The 17,099-nt window shown below is 39.2% G+C and overlaps 1 protein-coding gene and 1 long non-coding RNA gene across 2 annotated transcripts in view; one reads left to right on the forward strand and one right to left on the reverse strand.

Annotated features, from left to right (window-relative positions):
• The window catches only part of LOC309846545, a 762,900-nt gene that overhangs the window by 235,784 nt on the left and 510,017 nt on the right, over window positions 1-17,099 (forward strand). The gene's annotated exons all lie outside the window — the stretch shown is intronic.
• Window positions 11,929-12,858, reverse strand: LOC309845934 (olfactory receptor 1L8-like; the record flags this gene model as incomplete). Its single annotated transcript, XM_082694445.1, has 1 exon — window positions 11,929-12,858. One exon carries the CDS (start codon window positions 12,856-12,858, stop codon window positions 11,929-11,931), a length of 930 nt encoding a protein of 309 aa, XP_082550571.1.

The raw sequence follows: 17,099 nt of genomic DNA on the forward strand, positions 1-17,099 counted from the left end.
ATGTGTGTTGAGTTTGAGGAGTTCATTATAGATCCTGGATATCAACCTTTTGTCTGTACTGTATTTGCAAATATCTTCTCCCATTCCGTGGGTTTCCTCTTTGTTTTTTTGACTGTTTCCTTTGCTGTGCAGAAGCTTTTGATTTTGAGGAAGTCCCAAAAGTTTATTTTCACTTTTGTTTCCTTTGCCTTTGGAGACATATCTTGAAAGAAGTTGCTGTGGCTGATATCAAAGAGATGACTGCCTATGTTCTCCTCTAGGAGTCTGATGGATTCCTGTCTCACGTTGAGGTCTTTTATCCATTTTGAGTTTATCTTTGTGTATGGTGTAAGAGATTGGTCGAGTTTCATTCTTCTACATATAGCTGTCCAGTTTTCCCAGCACCATTTATTGAAGAGACTGTCTTTTTTCCACTGTATATTTTTTCCTGTTTTGTCAAAGATTAATTGACCATAGAGTTAAGGGTCCATATCTGGGCTCTCTACTCTGATCCGCTGGTCTATGTGTCTGTTTTTATGCCAGTACCATGCTGTCTTGGCGATCACAGCTTTGTAATAAAGCTTGAAAGCAGGTAACGTGATGCCCCCAGCTTTATTTTTGTTTTTCAACATTTCCTTAGCGATCGGGGTCTCTTATGATTCCATACAAGTTTTAGGATTATTTGCTCCAGCTCTTTGAAGAATACCAGTGGAATTTTGATCGGAATGTCATTAAAAGTATATATTGCTCTAGGCAGTATAGACATTTTAACAATGTTTATTCTTCTGATCCAAGAGCATGGAATGGTCTTCCATCTATTTGTGTCTTCTTCAATTTCTTTCATGAGTGTTCTGTAGTTCCTCGAGTACAGATCCTTTACCTCTTTGGTTAGGTTTATTCCCAGGTATCTTATGGTTCTTGGTGCTATAGTAACTGGAATCAATTCCCTAATTTCCCTTTCTGTATTTTCATTGTTAGTGTATAAGAAAGCCACTGATTTCTGCACATTGACCTTGTATCCTGCCATGTTGCTGAATTGCTGTATGAGTTCTAGTAGTTTGGGGGTGGAGTCTTTTGGGTTTCCCATATAAAGAATCATGTCGTCTACGAAGAGAGATAGTTTGACTTATTCATTACCAATTTGGATACCTTTTATTACTCTTTCTTGTCTGATTCTGTTGCTAGGACTTCTAATACTATGTTGAACAAGAGTGGTGAAAGTGGGCATCCTTGTCTTGTTCCTGATCTCAACGGGAAGGCTGCAAGCTTTTTCCCATGGAGGATGATATTTGCTGTGGGTCTTTCACAGATAGATTTGATGAAGTTCAGGAATGTTACCTCTATCCCTATACTTTGAAGCGTTTTAATCAGGAACAGATGCTGGATTTTGTCAAATGCTTTTTCTGCATCAATTGAGAAGACCATGTGGTTCTTTTCTCTTCTCATATTAATTTGTTGTATCACATTGATTGATTTGTGAATGTTGAACCATCCTTGTAACCCAGGGATGAATCCCACCTGATCATGGTGGATAATCTTTTTAATGTGCTGTTGGATCCTGTTGGCTAGGATCTTGTTGAGAATCTTAGCATCCATATTCATCAGTGATATTGGTCTAAAATTCTCCTTTTTGGTAGGGTCTTCCTGGTTTGGGGATCAGGGTAATGCTGGCTTCATAGAAAGAGTCTGGAAGTTTTTCTTCTGCTTCAACTTTTTGAAACAGCTTCAGGAGAATAGGTGTTATTTCTTCTTTGAAGGTTTGGTAGAATTCCCCAGGGAATCCGTCAGGTCCTGGCCTCTTGTTTTTTGGGAGGTTTTGATCACTGCTTCAATCTCGTTATTAGATATCAGTCTATTCAGGTTGTCGATTTCTTCCTGGTTCAATTTTGGTAGTTTATATTTTTCCAGGAATGCATCCATTTCCTCTAGGTTGCTAAGTTTATTGGCATATGACTTTTGATAATAACTTCTGATGATTGTTTCTACTTCCTTGGTGTTCGTTGTGATCTCTCCCTTTTCATTCATAATTTTATGAATTTGGGCTTTCTCTCTTCTCTTTTGGATTAGTGTGACCAATGGTTTATCGATCTTATTGAATCTTTCAAAAAAACCAGCTTCTAGTTTCATTGAAACGTTCTACTGTATCTCTGGTTTCTACCTCATTGATATCAGCTCTAATCTTGATTTCCCTTCTTATGTGTGGAGTTGGTTTGATTTGTTGTTGATTCTCCAGTTCTTTAAGGTGTAGAGACAGCTGGTGTGTTCTGGATTTTTCAATTTTTTTGAGGGAGGCTTGGATGGCTATGTATTTTCCCCTTAGGACCGCCTTTGCTGTATCCCATAGGTTTTGGACCGAAGTGTCTTCATTCTCATTGGTTTCTATGAATTGTTTCAGTTCTTCCTTGATCTCCTGGTCTATCCAAGCATTCTTAAGCAAGGTGGTCCTTAGCTTCCAGGTGTTTGAATTCCTTCTGAACTTTTCCTTGTGATTGAGCTCCAGTTTCAAAGCATTGTGATCTGAGAATATGCAGGGAATAATCTCAGTCTTTTGGTATCAGTTGAGTCCTGATTTGTGACCCAATATGTGATGTATTCTGGAGAAGGTTCCGTGTGCACTTGAGAAGAATGAGTATTCTGTTGTTTTAGGGTGGAATGTTCTGTATATATCTATGAGGCCCATCTGGTCCAATGTGTCATTCAATGCTCTTGTTTCTTTATTGATTTTCTGCTTCGATGATCTGTTTATTTCTGAGAGAGGCATGTTAAGATCTCCTATGATTAGTGTATTCATATCAATATGATTCTTTATCTTGATTAACAGTTTTCTTAAGTAATTGGCTGCTCCTATATTGGGAGCATAGATATTTACAATTGTTAGATCATCTTGGCGGATAGTCCCTTTAAGGATTATGTAGTGTCCTTCTGTATCTCTGACTAGTGTCTTTAGTTTGAAGTCTAATTTATCTGATATGAGAATCGCTACCCCAACCTTCTTTTGAGGCCCATTGGCATGAAAGATGCTTCTCCATACCTTCACTTTCAGTCTGGGTGTATCTTTAGGTTCAAAGTGGGTCTCTTGTAGACAACATATGGATGGGTCCTGACATTTCATCTAATCTGCAACCCTGTGCCATTTTATGGGTGCATTTAGGCCATTCACATTGGGAGTGATTATTGATAGATACGTTTTTATTGACATCGAGTTACCTTTGAAGTCTTTCTTTCTGTAGACTGTCGCTATATTTCTGTTCAATGCTATTCTTGGGCTTTTTCCTCCTTTAAAGAAGCCCCCTTAATATTTCCTGCAGTATCAGCTTGGTGGTTGCATAGCCTTTTAAGCCTTGCCGGTCTTGAAAACTCTTTATCTCTCCCTCCATTTTGAATGTCAGTCTTGCTGGATAAAGTATTCTTGGCTGCATGTTCTTCTCATTTAGTGCCCTGAATATATCTTGCCAGCCTCTTCTGGCTTGCCAGGTCTCTGTGGAGAGGTCTGACATTATTCTGATGGGCTTCCCTCTGTAAGTAAGGAGCCTCTTTGCCCTGGCGGCTTTCAAGAGATTATACCTACAATTATAATTCCTCAATTTGACTATCAGGTGTCGTGATGTTTTTTTGGAATGTATAATCTTAGGTGGAGACCATTCAGCCTCTAGTACATGAACTTTCTTTCTCCTCCCCTTCAGGGATTCCAATAATTCTGTCGTTGGAATGCTTCATGACATCATTTATTTCCCTGATTCTGTTTTCGTGGTTTCTAAGCTGTTTGTTCCAGGCTTCCTCCTGATCCTTTCTCTCTATCTGTTTGTCCTCCAGATCACTAATTCTATCTTCTGTCTCAGTTACCCTAGCTTTGAAAGAGTTTAGATTAGATTGGAACTCATTGAGAGCATTGTGAACCTCCTCCCTGGTAGCTTTAAGCTCCGACCTAACATTGTGAACATCCTGTCTGGTCGCTTTCAGTTCGGCCCTAATCAGTTCTGTTTGGTCATCCATGGCTTTCTCCAACCTAACTATTGCCTGGATAATTTTTATCCTGAATTCTCTTTCCAACATATTGTCTATGTTGATAGCCGTTAGCTCTGTTACAGAAGGTCCATCCTCTGTATTTTTCTTCTGTTGGGCATTCCTCCTCCTAGTCATTTTAGTGGGAGATGACTGAACAGATGTAGCTGGATGTATCAACTGTGGTGCAGTCAAGGTGCACCCTGGAACACTTCTGAGCAATCAGGATTCCCCACCCAAACGAGAGACAAAAGAAAAGAAAAAGAAAAAGAAATAAAAGAAAAGAAGAAAAAAAAGAGAGAGGGAGAGAGAGAGAGAGAGAGAGACAGGAAAGAAAGGGAAGATGAAAAAGAAGGTTCACCCCAAGGTAAGATTTATGAAGTAGACAAACAAAAAGAGATAAAAAGACTGATATAAGTATATGACAAGAGAAAAAAAAAATATATGCAAATAAAGAAAGAACCTCGTCAAAAAGAACCACAAGTGTAAAATTTATATGCTATCAGGACAAACACAAAAAACACAGAAACACTGGTGGAAGAAGATGGGAGAGTTCTTATAAATTCTCAGTGTGTGCCAGAAAGGTTGTTTTGATTCTTTCTGGATGTATCTTGATATCTTTGTTAAAGGACTGAACTTTCCTAAGATAAAGGGGATTAAAAATTGGTTTACCTATAGGGGTAGTATTGATTGGGGAAACGGGATTACTTTGAAGTTTAACTCTATATGGATATTATAGAATAAAAATAAAAAGGAATAAACTAGACTAAACTAAACTAAAATTTAAAAAAAGGAATTCAAAGAATAAAAATGGAAAAGAAAAACATAGGTGTATGTATCAAAAAGTTCAGGTTAGAAAGGTATTATGGAATTTGATGTACTATACAACTCGCTGTGATGGTAAATAGGTTAAACAAATTACCTATGTGTAAAAAAAAAAAAAAAAAAAAAAAAAAAGAACCAGAATAGTGGGAACGAGTGAACAATACAAGTTTTCCTATAGTAGTGGTTGTTCTCTTGAATTTTTTTTTTTCTTTCTTGGTTTGTTTTCTGGGGGAGGGGCCTGCCACGTGGGTTGTCAGTCAATGATGTTTCCTGAGTTAAGTCCTCCCGCCCCCCTCAAAGGGGTGGGCTCTGAGGAAACTGTTTTTTTTTTTTTTTTTTTTTTCAGGCTTTTGTTCTCTGGCGGTTTTTATGCTTGTTCACATTTTTTTTTTCCTCTCACCTTGACCGCCTTTGATGGTCTTTGTAGTTTTAGAGGAAAACAAACCGCACCCTGATCTCCCTCTCAGAGAGAAGCCACAGTCTGGGTGCAGAGCCTAAGTAAGTTCCCCCTTGGCCTCTGGCAGAGCAGGTTCCAAGTTGCAGACCCTGGGGGCGCAGGATCTTTTGCTTGTACCCAAAGCCAAGGCAGTGGCAGCTGTCTGGGAGCTCCCGACCGCCAGAGAGGTTCCAAGCAGCGATCGCACACTGAGATTTTGCGGCTGGCCCGGGCTGCGAGTGCCCGGGCTGCGAGTGCCCGGCTTGCGCGCGCCTCTTTCAGAGGCAGCTATGGGTCGGGCGCGTGTCTCGGGCACTGAGAACGGGGTGCTGGTCTGTAAGCACCAGGCTGGGCTTTTGCGCAGCCCTGTCAGGGGTGAGTTTGGGGCACGTGGCTTAGGCTTTGAAACAATGGCGCGGGTCAAAGAGCGCCGGCCGGGCCTTTGTAACTCAGGGGAGCATGAGGGACTGGCGTGCATATCTCAAGCTTTGTGGTAGGGCTCGCGCGTTCTGCCGACCGGCGTGGCTCCCATCCCCTCACAGGAACTAGAACCCACGCATTCTCGGGCGCGCTGGCGGCTTAGGGACCAAGAGCTGGTTTCTCCGCCACACTCTCTCTGCCTCAGCGCTGGGGAGGCTGTCCTGGGACCGGGGACTTAAGCCCCTGTCCCTAGCCACCCTGATTCCCACAATTTCCCCCCCCGCGATCCTTTGCTCTTTTGGAGTGCTTTCAACCAGTCTCCAAGTTAATGCTGGTCCCCAGACGCAGGGCACTCTTGCTCGTATTGGGGTATTACTTTCCAACCGGTCACCTCTGGTGGCTCCCTCTGCCTTTTGTTTATCTTCCGATATCAGTCGCAGTTCCCACTCCGCTTTACCTACCCACTGGCGTCTTCTGCCCCTGTAGAGATCCAAACGTGTATAATTCTGATCTCAGGCTGATTCCATGGGTGATCGGAGTTCTTTGGTAGGTAAAAGCTCACTTTGGGGTACCAGGTGAAAAGGCGCCTCCTCCTACTCCCCCGCCATCTTGCCCTCCTTTTCTCATGATTCTTGTCTTTCCGTTTAAAATTTTCTTTTTCATTTTTTCTTTTTTCACTTTTCAACTATTTATCTTGTCAACTCTTTATTAAATCTTTTTGAGTTTTCATTTTTACATTTACATTTTATAGTTATATTCTTCATTTTCGGACTCCTTTCACTGTATTCAGTTTCATCTATCTATCTATGTTTTTCTTTCATTAAATTTTGGGATCTAGTGTCTTCAACATGTACATGCAGGACAAAGTGTGTGATCCTGTTCTGTCCACCTGTGAGATTATATTCTTTTTTCAATTTTTTTTCTTTTTTGGTTTCTAATCTCTTTTTATTTGTCTAGTGTATATTTTGCTAGAGTCATGGTTGATATTTTTTATTTTGTTCTCTCATTCATCTATTTTTCTCTGGGCAGAATGACTTGAAGGAGAATTTCACAACAAAAGAAATAATTGGAAGTAATCTCTGCCATAGAGTTAATTGATATGGGTATAAGTAAGATGTCAGAATTAGAATTCAGAATAAAATTGTAAAGATACTAGCTGGGCTTGGAAAAAAGCCTAAAAGACGCTAGAGAAACCCTTAGTGCAGAAATAAAAGAACTAAAATCTAATCAGGCTGAAATTAAAAATGTTTTAACTGGGATGCCCTCTAAAATAGACACTCTAACTACTAGGATGAATGAGGCAGAGAAAGTCAGTGACATAGTAGACAAAATGATGGAAGGTAAGGAAACTGAGGAAAAGAGTGAAAAACAACTAATGGATCATGAAAGGAGGCTTTGAGAAATCAGTGATACCATAAATGAATATGGAATATTAGAATAATTGGGTTCTCAGGGGAAGAGGAAGAGAGGGACAGAATGTATATTTGAGCAAAACATCGTGGAAACTTCCCTAATGTGGGGAAGGAAATAAGTATTCAAGTCTGGGGAGACAAAGTACCCCCCTCAAAATCAATAAAAATAGACCAATGCCCCAACAAATAATAATGAAGCTTGCAAATTTTAGAGATAAATAGAAAATCCTGAGAACAGCTTGAGACAAGAGATCCTTGGCATACAAGGGTAGAAACATTAGACTGGCAGGACACTTATTAACAGAGAACAGGCAGTCCAGAAAGGGCCAGCATGATATATTCAAGGTACTAAATGAGAAAAACATGCAGACTTTATCCAGACCAAGAAGACTTTATCCAGAAAGGCTCTCATTTAGAATGGAAAGAGAGATAAAGAGTTTCCAGGATGAACAGGAACTAAAAGAATATGTCATCACTAAACCAGCCCTGCAAAAATATTAAAGAGGATCCTGTAAGCAAAGACAGATCCCAAAAATAAATAGACCAGAAAGAAACAGACACAATATACAAAAACAGTGACTTTACAGGAAATGCAATGACACTAAATTCAGCCTAACTCACTGAGCCATCTAGGTGCCCCTGATTTATTGTTTAAATGTTTGGTAGAATTCTCCTGGGAAGCCATCTGTCTATAGACTCTTATTATAGGGGAGGTTTTTTATTACTGCTTCAATTTTGTTACTGGTCTATTCAGATTGTTGATTTCTTCCTGTTTCAGTCTTGGTAGTTTATAAGTTCCCAGGAATGAATCCATTCCTTCCAGGTTGCTTAATTTGTTGGCATATAGTTGCTGGGAGTAATTTCTAAAAATTGTTTCTATGTCCTTGGTGTTAGTCATGATCTTTCACTTTTCATTCATGATTTTATTGATTAGGGTCCTTTCTATTTTCCTTTGGGTCATTCTGGCCAGAGATTTATCAATCTTATTAATTCTTTCAAGGAATCAGCTTCTAGTTTCATTGATCTATTCTGTTTTTCTGGATCCCATTTCATTGAATTTCTGCTCTAATCTTTATTATTTCTCTTCTTCTGCTTGGTTTACACTTTATTTGCTGTTCTTTCTTCGGGTCCTTTAGGTGTAAGGTTAGCTTGTGCTAACTGTAAGGTTAGCTTGGTCTAACTGAAAATAATAATAATAATAATAATATCTAACAATTGTAAATATTTATGCTCCTTCCTTGGGAGCAGCCAATTATATAAACCAATTAATAACAAAATTAAAGAAACACATTGATAATAATACAATAATAGTAGGGGAAATTAACACCCCACTCGGCAATGGACAGATCACCTAAGCAGAAGACCAAAAAGGAAACAAGGGCTTTGAATGACACACTGAACCAGCTGGACTTCAGAGATATATACAGAGCCTTCCTCCTAAACAGAAAAATAAACATTCTTCTTGAGTGCACATGAAACATTCTCCAGAAGAGATCACACACTGGGTCACAAATCAGGTCTCAAATGGTACCAAAAGATTGGGCTTATTCCTTGCATATTTTCAGATCCCAATGCTTTGAAGCTTGATCTCAATCACAAGAGGAAATTCGGACAGAACTCGAACACTTGGAGGTTAATGAGCATCCATTCCTTTTTTTTTTTTTTTTCAGCATAACTGTATTCATTATTTTTTCACCACACCGAGTGCTCCATGCAATCTGTGCCCTCTATAATACCCACCACCTGGTACCTCAACCTCCCAGCCCCCCACCACTTCAAATCCCTCAGATTGTTTTTCAGAGACCATAGTCTCTCATGGTTCACTACCCCTTCCAATTTCCCCTAACTCCCTTCTCCTCTCTATCTCCCCATGTCCTCCATGCTATTTGTTATGCTCCAAAAATAAGTGAAACCATATGATAATCGACTCTCTCTGCTTGACTTATTTCACTCAGCATAATCTCTTCTGGTCCCGTCCATGTTGCTATAAAAGTTGGGTATTCGTCCTTTCTGACGGAGGCATAATACTCTGTAGTGTATATGGACCACATGAGGCTTTCTGCTCAGCGGGGAGCCTGCTTCCCTTCCTCTCTCTGTCTACTTGTAATCTCTGTCTGTCAAATAAATAAATAAAATCTTTAAAAAAAAGAACTGGTGATATTCTTTTAAAAAATTATTTAATTTATTGATTTTAGAAAGAGAAAGGGAGAGACAGAGAGAGAGAGAGTGAGCAGGGGGAAGAGCAGAGGGTGAGAAAATCCCTAGCAGACTCTATGCTGACCATGGAGCCAGACATGGGGCTCGATTCCAGGACTCTGAGATCATGACCTGAACCAAAATGAAGAGTCAGACAATTAACTGACTGCACCACTAGGAGCTCTAACATGATATATTTCTGTTGAAATGAAAGTAAATGATATGAACAACAGAGCAATATCTTCTATTACATTTTACTTAGTGATTAGTTCTACAAAAAATATATGTCCCATTTTAATAAATTCAAATATTCCAGATATGTAGAAGCTAAAAACAAACATCATCTCCTTTTCTATTCCATGTCATCTCCTAGAATAAACCATATTCAATGGGAGATTTCTTTACTGACTATATATTACTTAAGCATTATATATACATACACTCTTAAAATATTTATTATTAAGTATTTTATCAGCCACAGCAACTTCTTTTAAGATATGTCTTCATCAAAACCATCATTTATTAATAGGTTTATTCTTTTTCAAAGGAGGTTTCTTCTTCTTTTTTTAAATTATGTTACGTTAGGCACCATACAGTACATCATTAGCTTTTGATGTAGTGATCCATGATCCATTAATTGCATCTAACACCCAGGTTTATTATTTTCTTTTTATGTTATGTTAGTTACCATACTGTATATCATTAGTTTTTGATGTAGTGTTTCATGATTCCCTGTGTATAACGCCAAGTGCTCCATGCAATACATGCCCTTCTTTTTTTTTTTTAATTTAACTTTTTATTTTTTATAAACATATATTTTTATCCCCAGGGGTACAGGTCTGTGAATCTCACCTCACACCAGTCAGAATGGCTAAAATCAACAAGTCAGGAAATGACAGATGCTGGCGAGGATGTGGAGAAAGGGGAACCCTCCTACACTGTTGGTGGGAATGCAAGCTGGTGCAGCCACTCTGGAAAACAGCATGGAGGTTCCTCAGAATGTTGAAAATAGAACTGCCCTATGACCCAGCAATTGCACTATTGGGTATTTACCCTAAAGATACAAATACATGCCCTTCTTAATACATTACTGGTCTAACCCATCCCCCCACTCCCCTCCCCTCTAGGAACCTCAGTTCATTTCCTGAAGTCCATACTCTCTCATAGTTCATCTTCCCATCTGATCCTCCCTCCCCTTTATTTTTCCCAGGCTTATTCTTAAGCATTTATTTTCAACTTGCTCTTCATTCATAATTGCTTTTCAGGGCAGTGATAGAAATATGCATCATTATTTAAAATGACCACATATTTAATATTTCTACGGAAAAATTGAACCATCATTTATCTATTCTATTGATGGGCATTTAGATTGTTTTTAATTTTTCACTATTACAAACAATGCTGTCATCAAAAGTGTCTGTGTACATGCATTTCTATAATTTGACGTACTATTACGTTAGGACACGAGTCCTAGAAATAAAACATAGAGATAAGGAATGCTCAGAAATTTTCAAATATTCAGCTTTTCACATGAGGCCATGTTAGTTTTCTTTAGGGGGAGATGCTTATTAAAATTCAGGTTCACAGGCCCCATGTGAAACCTGCTGAGTAATATCTTTGGAAATGATACACAATAGTAAGTGGCAAGAATATTAAAATAGAAAATACAGTAAAGACTAAAATCCCTGAGACAGTAATAGAGAATAAAGAATGAAAACAACAGTATACAGAAGCCTGTAGCACTGGATAACTCTACATCCCAGAGCCTCTATGTTTAGTTCTGGAAGCTCCTAGTTATATCTGCCTGCAATGTTCACATATGGGCTTTGAGTCTCTCTTCAAAAGATACTGAGAATAATTCTAAGTAGTTACAATAAATCTTTCCCTGAGAAGCAGACAGACTTCAGAGTGGTAGGAATGGTAGAAATTGAGGGATCTCTAAGGGGAGTTGAAGGTAAGAGAGGTCAGAAGGGGAGTGATTGCCTGTGAAGGATAAGCACCAGATGACCAGGGTAAGGACCCGGAAGCAACTCTGGCCCTTGCACACTGGCCTGTTCATAGGTTCAGTTGTGTGTTGAACTTCTAAGTTATTTAGCTAATCAGGTCTAAGAGCTGGGCTTGTGTTCACTACAGATCCCAGAATATCTTCCTATCAGTGATAGGAAGTATAAACTGACAGGGCAGACATATTCTTTGCTTTTGTGGAAGTTTCAAATATAGGAAACTCTCAATTTCTGTCTCTCTGTATCTCTTTCTCTTCCTAAATTAGTGTAATGACCTTGAAAAAGCTAGCCAAACGGATTACAAAAGTTCATTAAAGTAAGAAGGATACTAAGGGAATCAAAGTCATTGAGTAGATATGAATTAGTTCCACCAATTTTTGTGGAAAACAGAGGTTTCAACAGCCCTTGGGGGAATGAAAAAGATGTGGTTTCCTGGAGAAGAAGAGAGAGGTAGAAATGTGAAAACTGGAACCCAGGAACTTGGCTGACCTTGAACCATTTGCTGAATCATAATAGGCTCAGTGGTTGATGGCTGCAAATGTAAAGACATGGATACAACCCAACGTTCATGACAGATATGATTATGCCTGCTGACCAGCAGAAACAGGGTCCAGGGGAGCAGAGACCCTCATGAACACGCTCCTAGAGGTTCTGGCTAGGACTTCCCCCTGGCCATCAGCTTCCTCAGGCCCCTTTCCATGTCTCTGTTTCTCAGAGTATAGATAAAAGGATTTAGCATGGAGGACAAAACTGTGTAGGCAAGTGTTGCCACACGCTCTCTAACAGCGTATGTGGACAAGGGTTGTAAATAAACATAGAAGATGCTTCCATAAAAGAGAGTTACCACGGTGAGGTGAGAGCCACAGGTGGAGAAAGCTTTGCGTTTCCCAGCAGCTGAGGGAATCTTGAGAACTGTGATGAAAATTCGTATGTAAGAGAAAGTAATGCACAGAAAGGGGGTCACCAAAACAATGGAGCCTTCTGATGTTATCATGATTTCATTGACAAACGTGGAAGAGCAGGACAATTTTAGCAAAGGCTTGATGTCACAGAAGAAATGGTAGATAACATTGGAGTCACAGAAGATGAGGCGATTCAGTAGTAGGGTGTGTAGGAGTGAGTGGAGGTGAGGAAGTGAGAAGGAAAAGGCCACCAGCAGGACACAGCGGCGGTGGTTCATGGTGGTGACATAGTGGAAGGGGTCACAGATGGCCACATAGCGGTCAAAGGCCATGACCACCAGAAGGCAGCTATCAGTGTTGCCGAAAGCATAAATGAAATACATCTGTGTCAGACACCCAGCATAGGAGATGGTCTTCTCTGACAGGAAGTTCACTAGCATCCTAGGGACAACTGTTGTTGTAAAGCAAATGTCAGTGAAGGACAGGAAACTCAAGAAGAAATACATGGGGGTCTGGAGCTGGGGGTCAGAGTGGATGGCCACAATGATGAGTAGGTTCCCAATTATGGTGACCAGGTACATGGTGAGGAAGAGGATAAAGAGGGGTGTCTGGTCTTCAGGCCGGGAGGAGAGCCCCAGGAGAATGAACTCAGAGACCCTGCTGGTTTGGTTGACTTTTTCCATGGTCACATCGCCAACTAAACAGAGAAGATCTTACCCCTTAACACACAAACATTTCTTTTACAACCGTAATCACAAACAAGGCAGTAAGTATGCTTCTACCTACTATTACTTCCCCCCCTTAAAGCTTTCCTTTACTTTCCACCCATTAGCTACCATGTGGACAACTTGTCATATTTGTGGTCCTTGATGCTGCCCTGTCTCAGCTTGCTGACTTCACATGCTACTGGTGTTGATAGCATGGACTTTCAGAAGAAGAATTTTCCTTCAGAAACAGAGCTTAACTATTTCAGCTTATATCAAATCTTAAAAATAATTGCTAACTGAGTACCTACTTTGTGAAAAATACTCTATGGGAGTAGGGGCACCACTGTGAAAAAGACAGAGACAAGCCTGGCATGGAGGATCTATATCTACCTACCTACCTATTGATCTACCTATCTATCATCTATCTATCATCAGATAGTTCTATGGTGTATAAGGAAATATAAATCCCATAAGAGGATAGAGACTTACAAAGGTAGGGTTGGGAATTTATTTTAGATTAGATGGTTTCATTTTTTTCTGTCTATATCAGAACAAATTTTCAGTTATGTCATGCTGAGCTTTATCTTTGAATCTCCTTGCCAAAAAGAAGGATTTGATGAAATATTCAATGAGGAAATCAGAGGAATAATGAACCCAGGTCAGCAAAGTTTTACTGTCATGCTTGTTTTATCTTTAGAGGTACTTATTTAGAAGTTCATATTTCTTAGTGAATGTTAACCTATCAGTAGTCCATATAAATCCTTGTTTTAAATTTATTTTCTATTTTTCCTCTCGTTTCCTAAGTCAGATCATGTTTTCACATCTTGGATATCCAACCATTAAGCAAGCATATGTTTTTCCATGCCAGCAGCCATTTGGCATGCCATTTGTTTATTTAGTTATATATATATATATATATATATATATATATATATATATAATTGAAAAATATATATTATTGCTTTGTTTAGGTATGTTTTTCTTCCATTTACTTCAATATTTACTTAAAATACTATGGCATATATTTCATTCTTTTTTTTTCTCTCTGTATATAATTTTTTGGATATCTGTCAATGTTCTGGTTCTAACTCTTTCCATTGTATCATGTGGCTCACCTGACTTACTATGGCCTCTAACTCTTTGCTACCATAAACAACATATATTCAGATATCTTCGTGTCTACAGAGTGTTTTAAATTATTCATCCAGACCTTGAGAATGGGGACATTGGGTAGACTTGTTTTGGTTTGGTTTGTTTGCTTGTTTGTTTTTTGGCTTCATTAATAGTATGAGACTTCAACACTGTACTCATAGCAATGGACAGATCTTCTAAGCAGAAGATCAACATGCATAGGCATGACTTTAATAGCAATTCAAAGAATGGCTATTTATTCATTTGTTCATACAACAATTAAATGTCTAGTTTCCAGCTGGCTCATAGCAGGCAAGTAATTGAATATCTTTAAATTTCAGTGTTCTTATCTGTGAATAGCTATATTAATATTTTCTCCATAATATTTTTATGAGATTTTCATGATATAATGTACCCAAAGCACTTAGAATAGTTCCAGAGAGAAAGAAAGTAAGTATTTGATAATACTGTCTTCTCTTTCCCATCACCATTGGTGCCAATGACTTTTTCCCCAGCTAGGTTTCTGTACACATTCTCAAAAGTAATGAATCAGAATACTAAAAAAATCCTAGCCGACACTTTAATGCTCTAATGGTCATACTGACCTTAATATGAATCTACAAAGCCTTTTTAGAAGGCGCATTTGTCCATGTTTTGACTAATCTGTGAGTAAATCAACAATTAAGCTCTTATCCCATATAAGTGGAACTTTTTTTAATCCTCACTGTAAACTTATGAGACATAAATTATTATTATTCCAAGCTTTTTTTTTTTTTTTTGATGAGGAAACAGATAGAGAGAGTAACAATAATTTGCTAAACTCACATATCAAGTAAATAGCAGAAATATGTTTCAAACTCAGGACTAATTGTGGATTTCAAGATTTAACCACTATGTGTCTTCTCATGTTTTTGTAAAGCTATAAAATATATCTGAAATAGCCATGCACAGGATCTAGTTTCTTTTTCAACTTGATCATTTTCTATTTTTTTTAAGTCACTTTCTATTTTTTATTTTCTATTTTAAAACACATATATGTCCCACCATTTTTTCCTAAAATTTTTTTAGTCCCACATTAAAACAGACCTTTGCTTTTACAATGGGAAATCTAGTTTTTCTGTGTTCCACAGAATGCAGACTTTGAAAATTCTAATACACATGAATAACTGGCAACAGGAGGAATTTGGTCTTGGATGGCTGGTGCATTACATGTGTATTGAGTCGAGAGTGTGGTAGAAAGTGCGCTGGACCTGGAAGCACAAGGTGGAGGTTTATACTATCACCTGTGCCCTATGTGATTTTAGGTATATTAAAGAGCTAATGAAACTTAACATATAAGTACAGCTTGTAAAATATATACATAAAAAATAAGTTATTTGTGAAGGGGATGACTGGGGAGTATGAGATAAGATTTAAAGTGATTTAAAAGTTTTTTTTCAGCTGAGGTCATCCCCAAAGACCGCTTAAGGCTGAGGACTATCTTACAAGTCCCTGTGTCTTATCTGGGTTGAGTACTTGATAAAATGGAAGGAAGTTTTGGAAGTGAGAATCCTAGGGAATCATTCTAAAAACCTGGGATGTGTCAGGGAAGGGGACGTGTGTGTGTGTGTGTTTGTGTGTTTGTGTGTGTGTGTGTGTGTGTGTGTGTGTGTGGTGCGTGTGTGTGTATATTTTCTACTAAACTCCTCTTCTGCACCTATTGAGAATCTGGTTCCTGGAAACCATGGGATAATGATACACACTGGACCACAGATCAAATAGGGTGGTCACAAAATACAAAGCCAGACTTATTATTAGGCTGAACTCTGATATATTGTGTCCGTATGATTTTTGGAACCAGAGGAGCCAAATAGAGGCTGAAATAAATATCCAGGTGAGGTGGATGGTCAGTGAGTATGATGATGTTCACTTTCCATATCCAGATATCTTCTCACTTTTCCCAGTTTAAAAAAAATATTTTCTCTCTCCTGAGCCACTTTTCCAAATTGGTTACATTTACCTATCAGTCAAAGCTGCCCTTTTGATTTTCTAGCCAACAATGAGCAAGAGGGGTTGGGAAGAAGGAAGAAAGAGAAGATAGATTCCTCTGGATTCCAGAGGGAAAAAGTATTTTCCTGATTCTAAATCCCATCCCTGTCTATTCCTCATCCTCTGTCTCTCAGCATCATTCAGTTGTTTTCTGCTCCCCACTGTAGAAGGCTGAGATGCCCAGACTCACTGTAGCAGGAACTCTCCTGGTTGGTGAAACCCTATGGTCTTCTCATGGGTTTGTCTCTGCTCTCCTGGACACCTTTGGGTCCTTCTTGTGCTGAGAGAGCTTTGGAGTGCTCATTCCAATCTGACTCCTCAAGAGAACTTGCTCTGTGAACTCTCTCTTGATACAGAAATCACAATGGCCACAGAATTGAGTGGAGTTGTCCTCAGGGGGACAATTAACTCCTGAGGCCACCTTCTTAAGATTGAGGCTATTTCCAGAGCCGTTTAAACTTACCATAACATCTCCAGGGCATGCTTTAGTGTCCTCAGTGTAGGGTAATCAAAGGTGATAGGATCTGCACACCTGTGTGTGTGTGTGTGTATGTGTGTGTGTGTGTGTGTGTTCAGTGAGTAGGGAGTGCTACCATTTGGGTTCTCCAGGAAGCAGTCTTTCAGATGGAGATTAGCATGCAAGGTGTTCATTACAGAGTGCTCTAGGAATCCTCATCTGTGGGAGAATGAGAAATTAAGCAGAGCTGGGCAGAGGGAAAAGGTGGGTTGTGATACATTCTTCATGAAGGTCTCAGCTGACCTTACTGGGAGCTCTGGAGCTAGGATGTCAAGGAGGACAATTCTTTATATCCCCCCATGTTGATCATTGGGAGTAGGGTGCTTCTGGAAGAAAGGATACTCAGATGAAGCAGTTTCTTTCAGCTGAAGTCATCCCCAAAGAGAGCTTAAAGCTGAGGACTACCTCACAAGGTCACCCTTGATGAGCTATAGTGCACTCATTATCCATTTTTGACCTGCACTTAAACAGTGAGCTGACCCACCTGTGAACCATGCTCAAGCATTTCCCTCCTCTGTCAGCTGGTTATAAGGGAAAATTC

This window comes from Mustela nivalis, assembly GCF_964662115.1.
Source record: "Mustela nivalis genome assembly, chromosome: 13".
Classification (NCBI taxonomy): Eukaryota; Metazoa; Chordata; class Mammalia; order Carnivora; family Mustelidae; genus Mustela; species Mustela nivalis.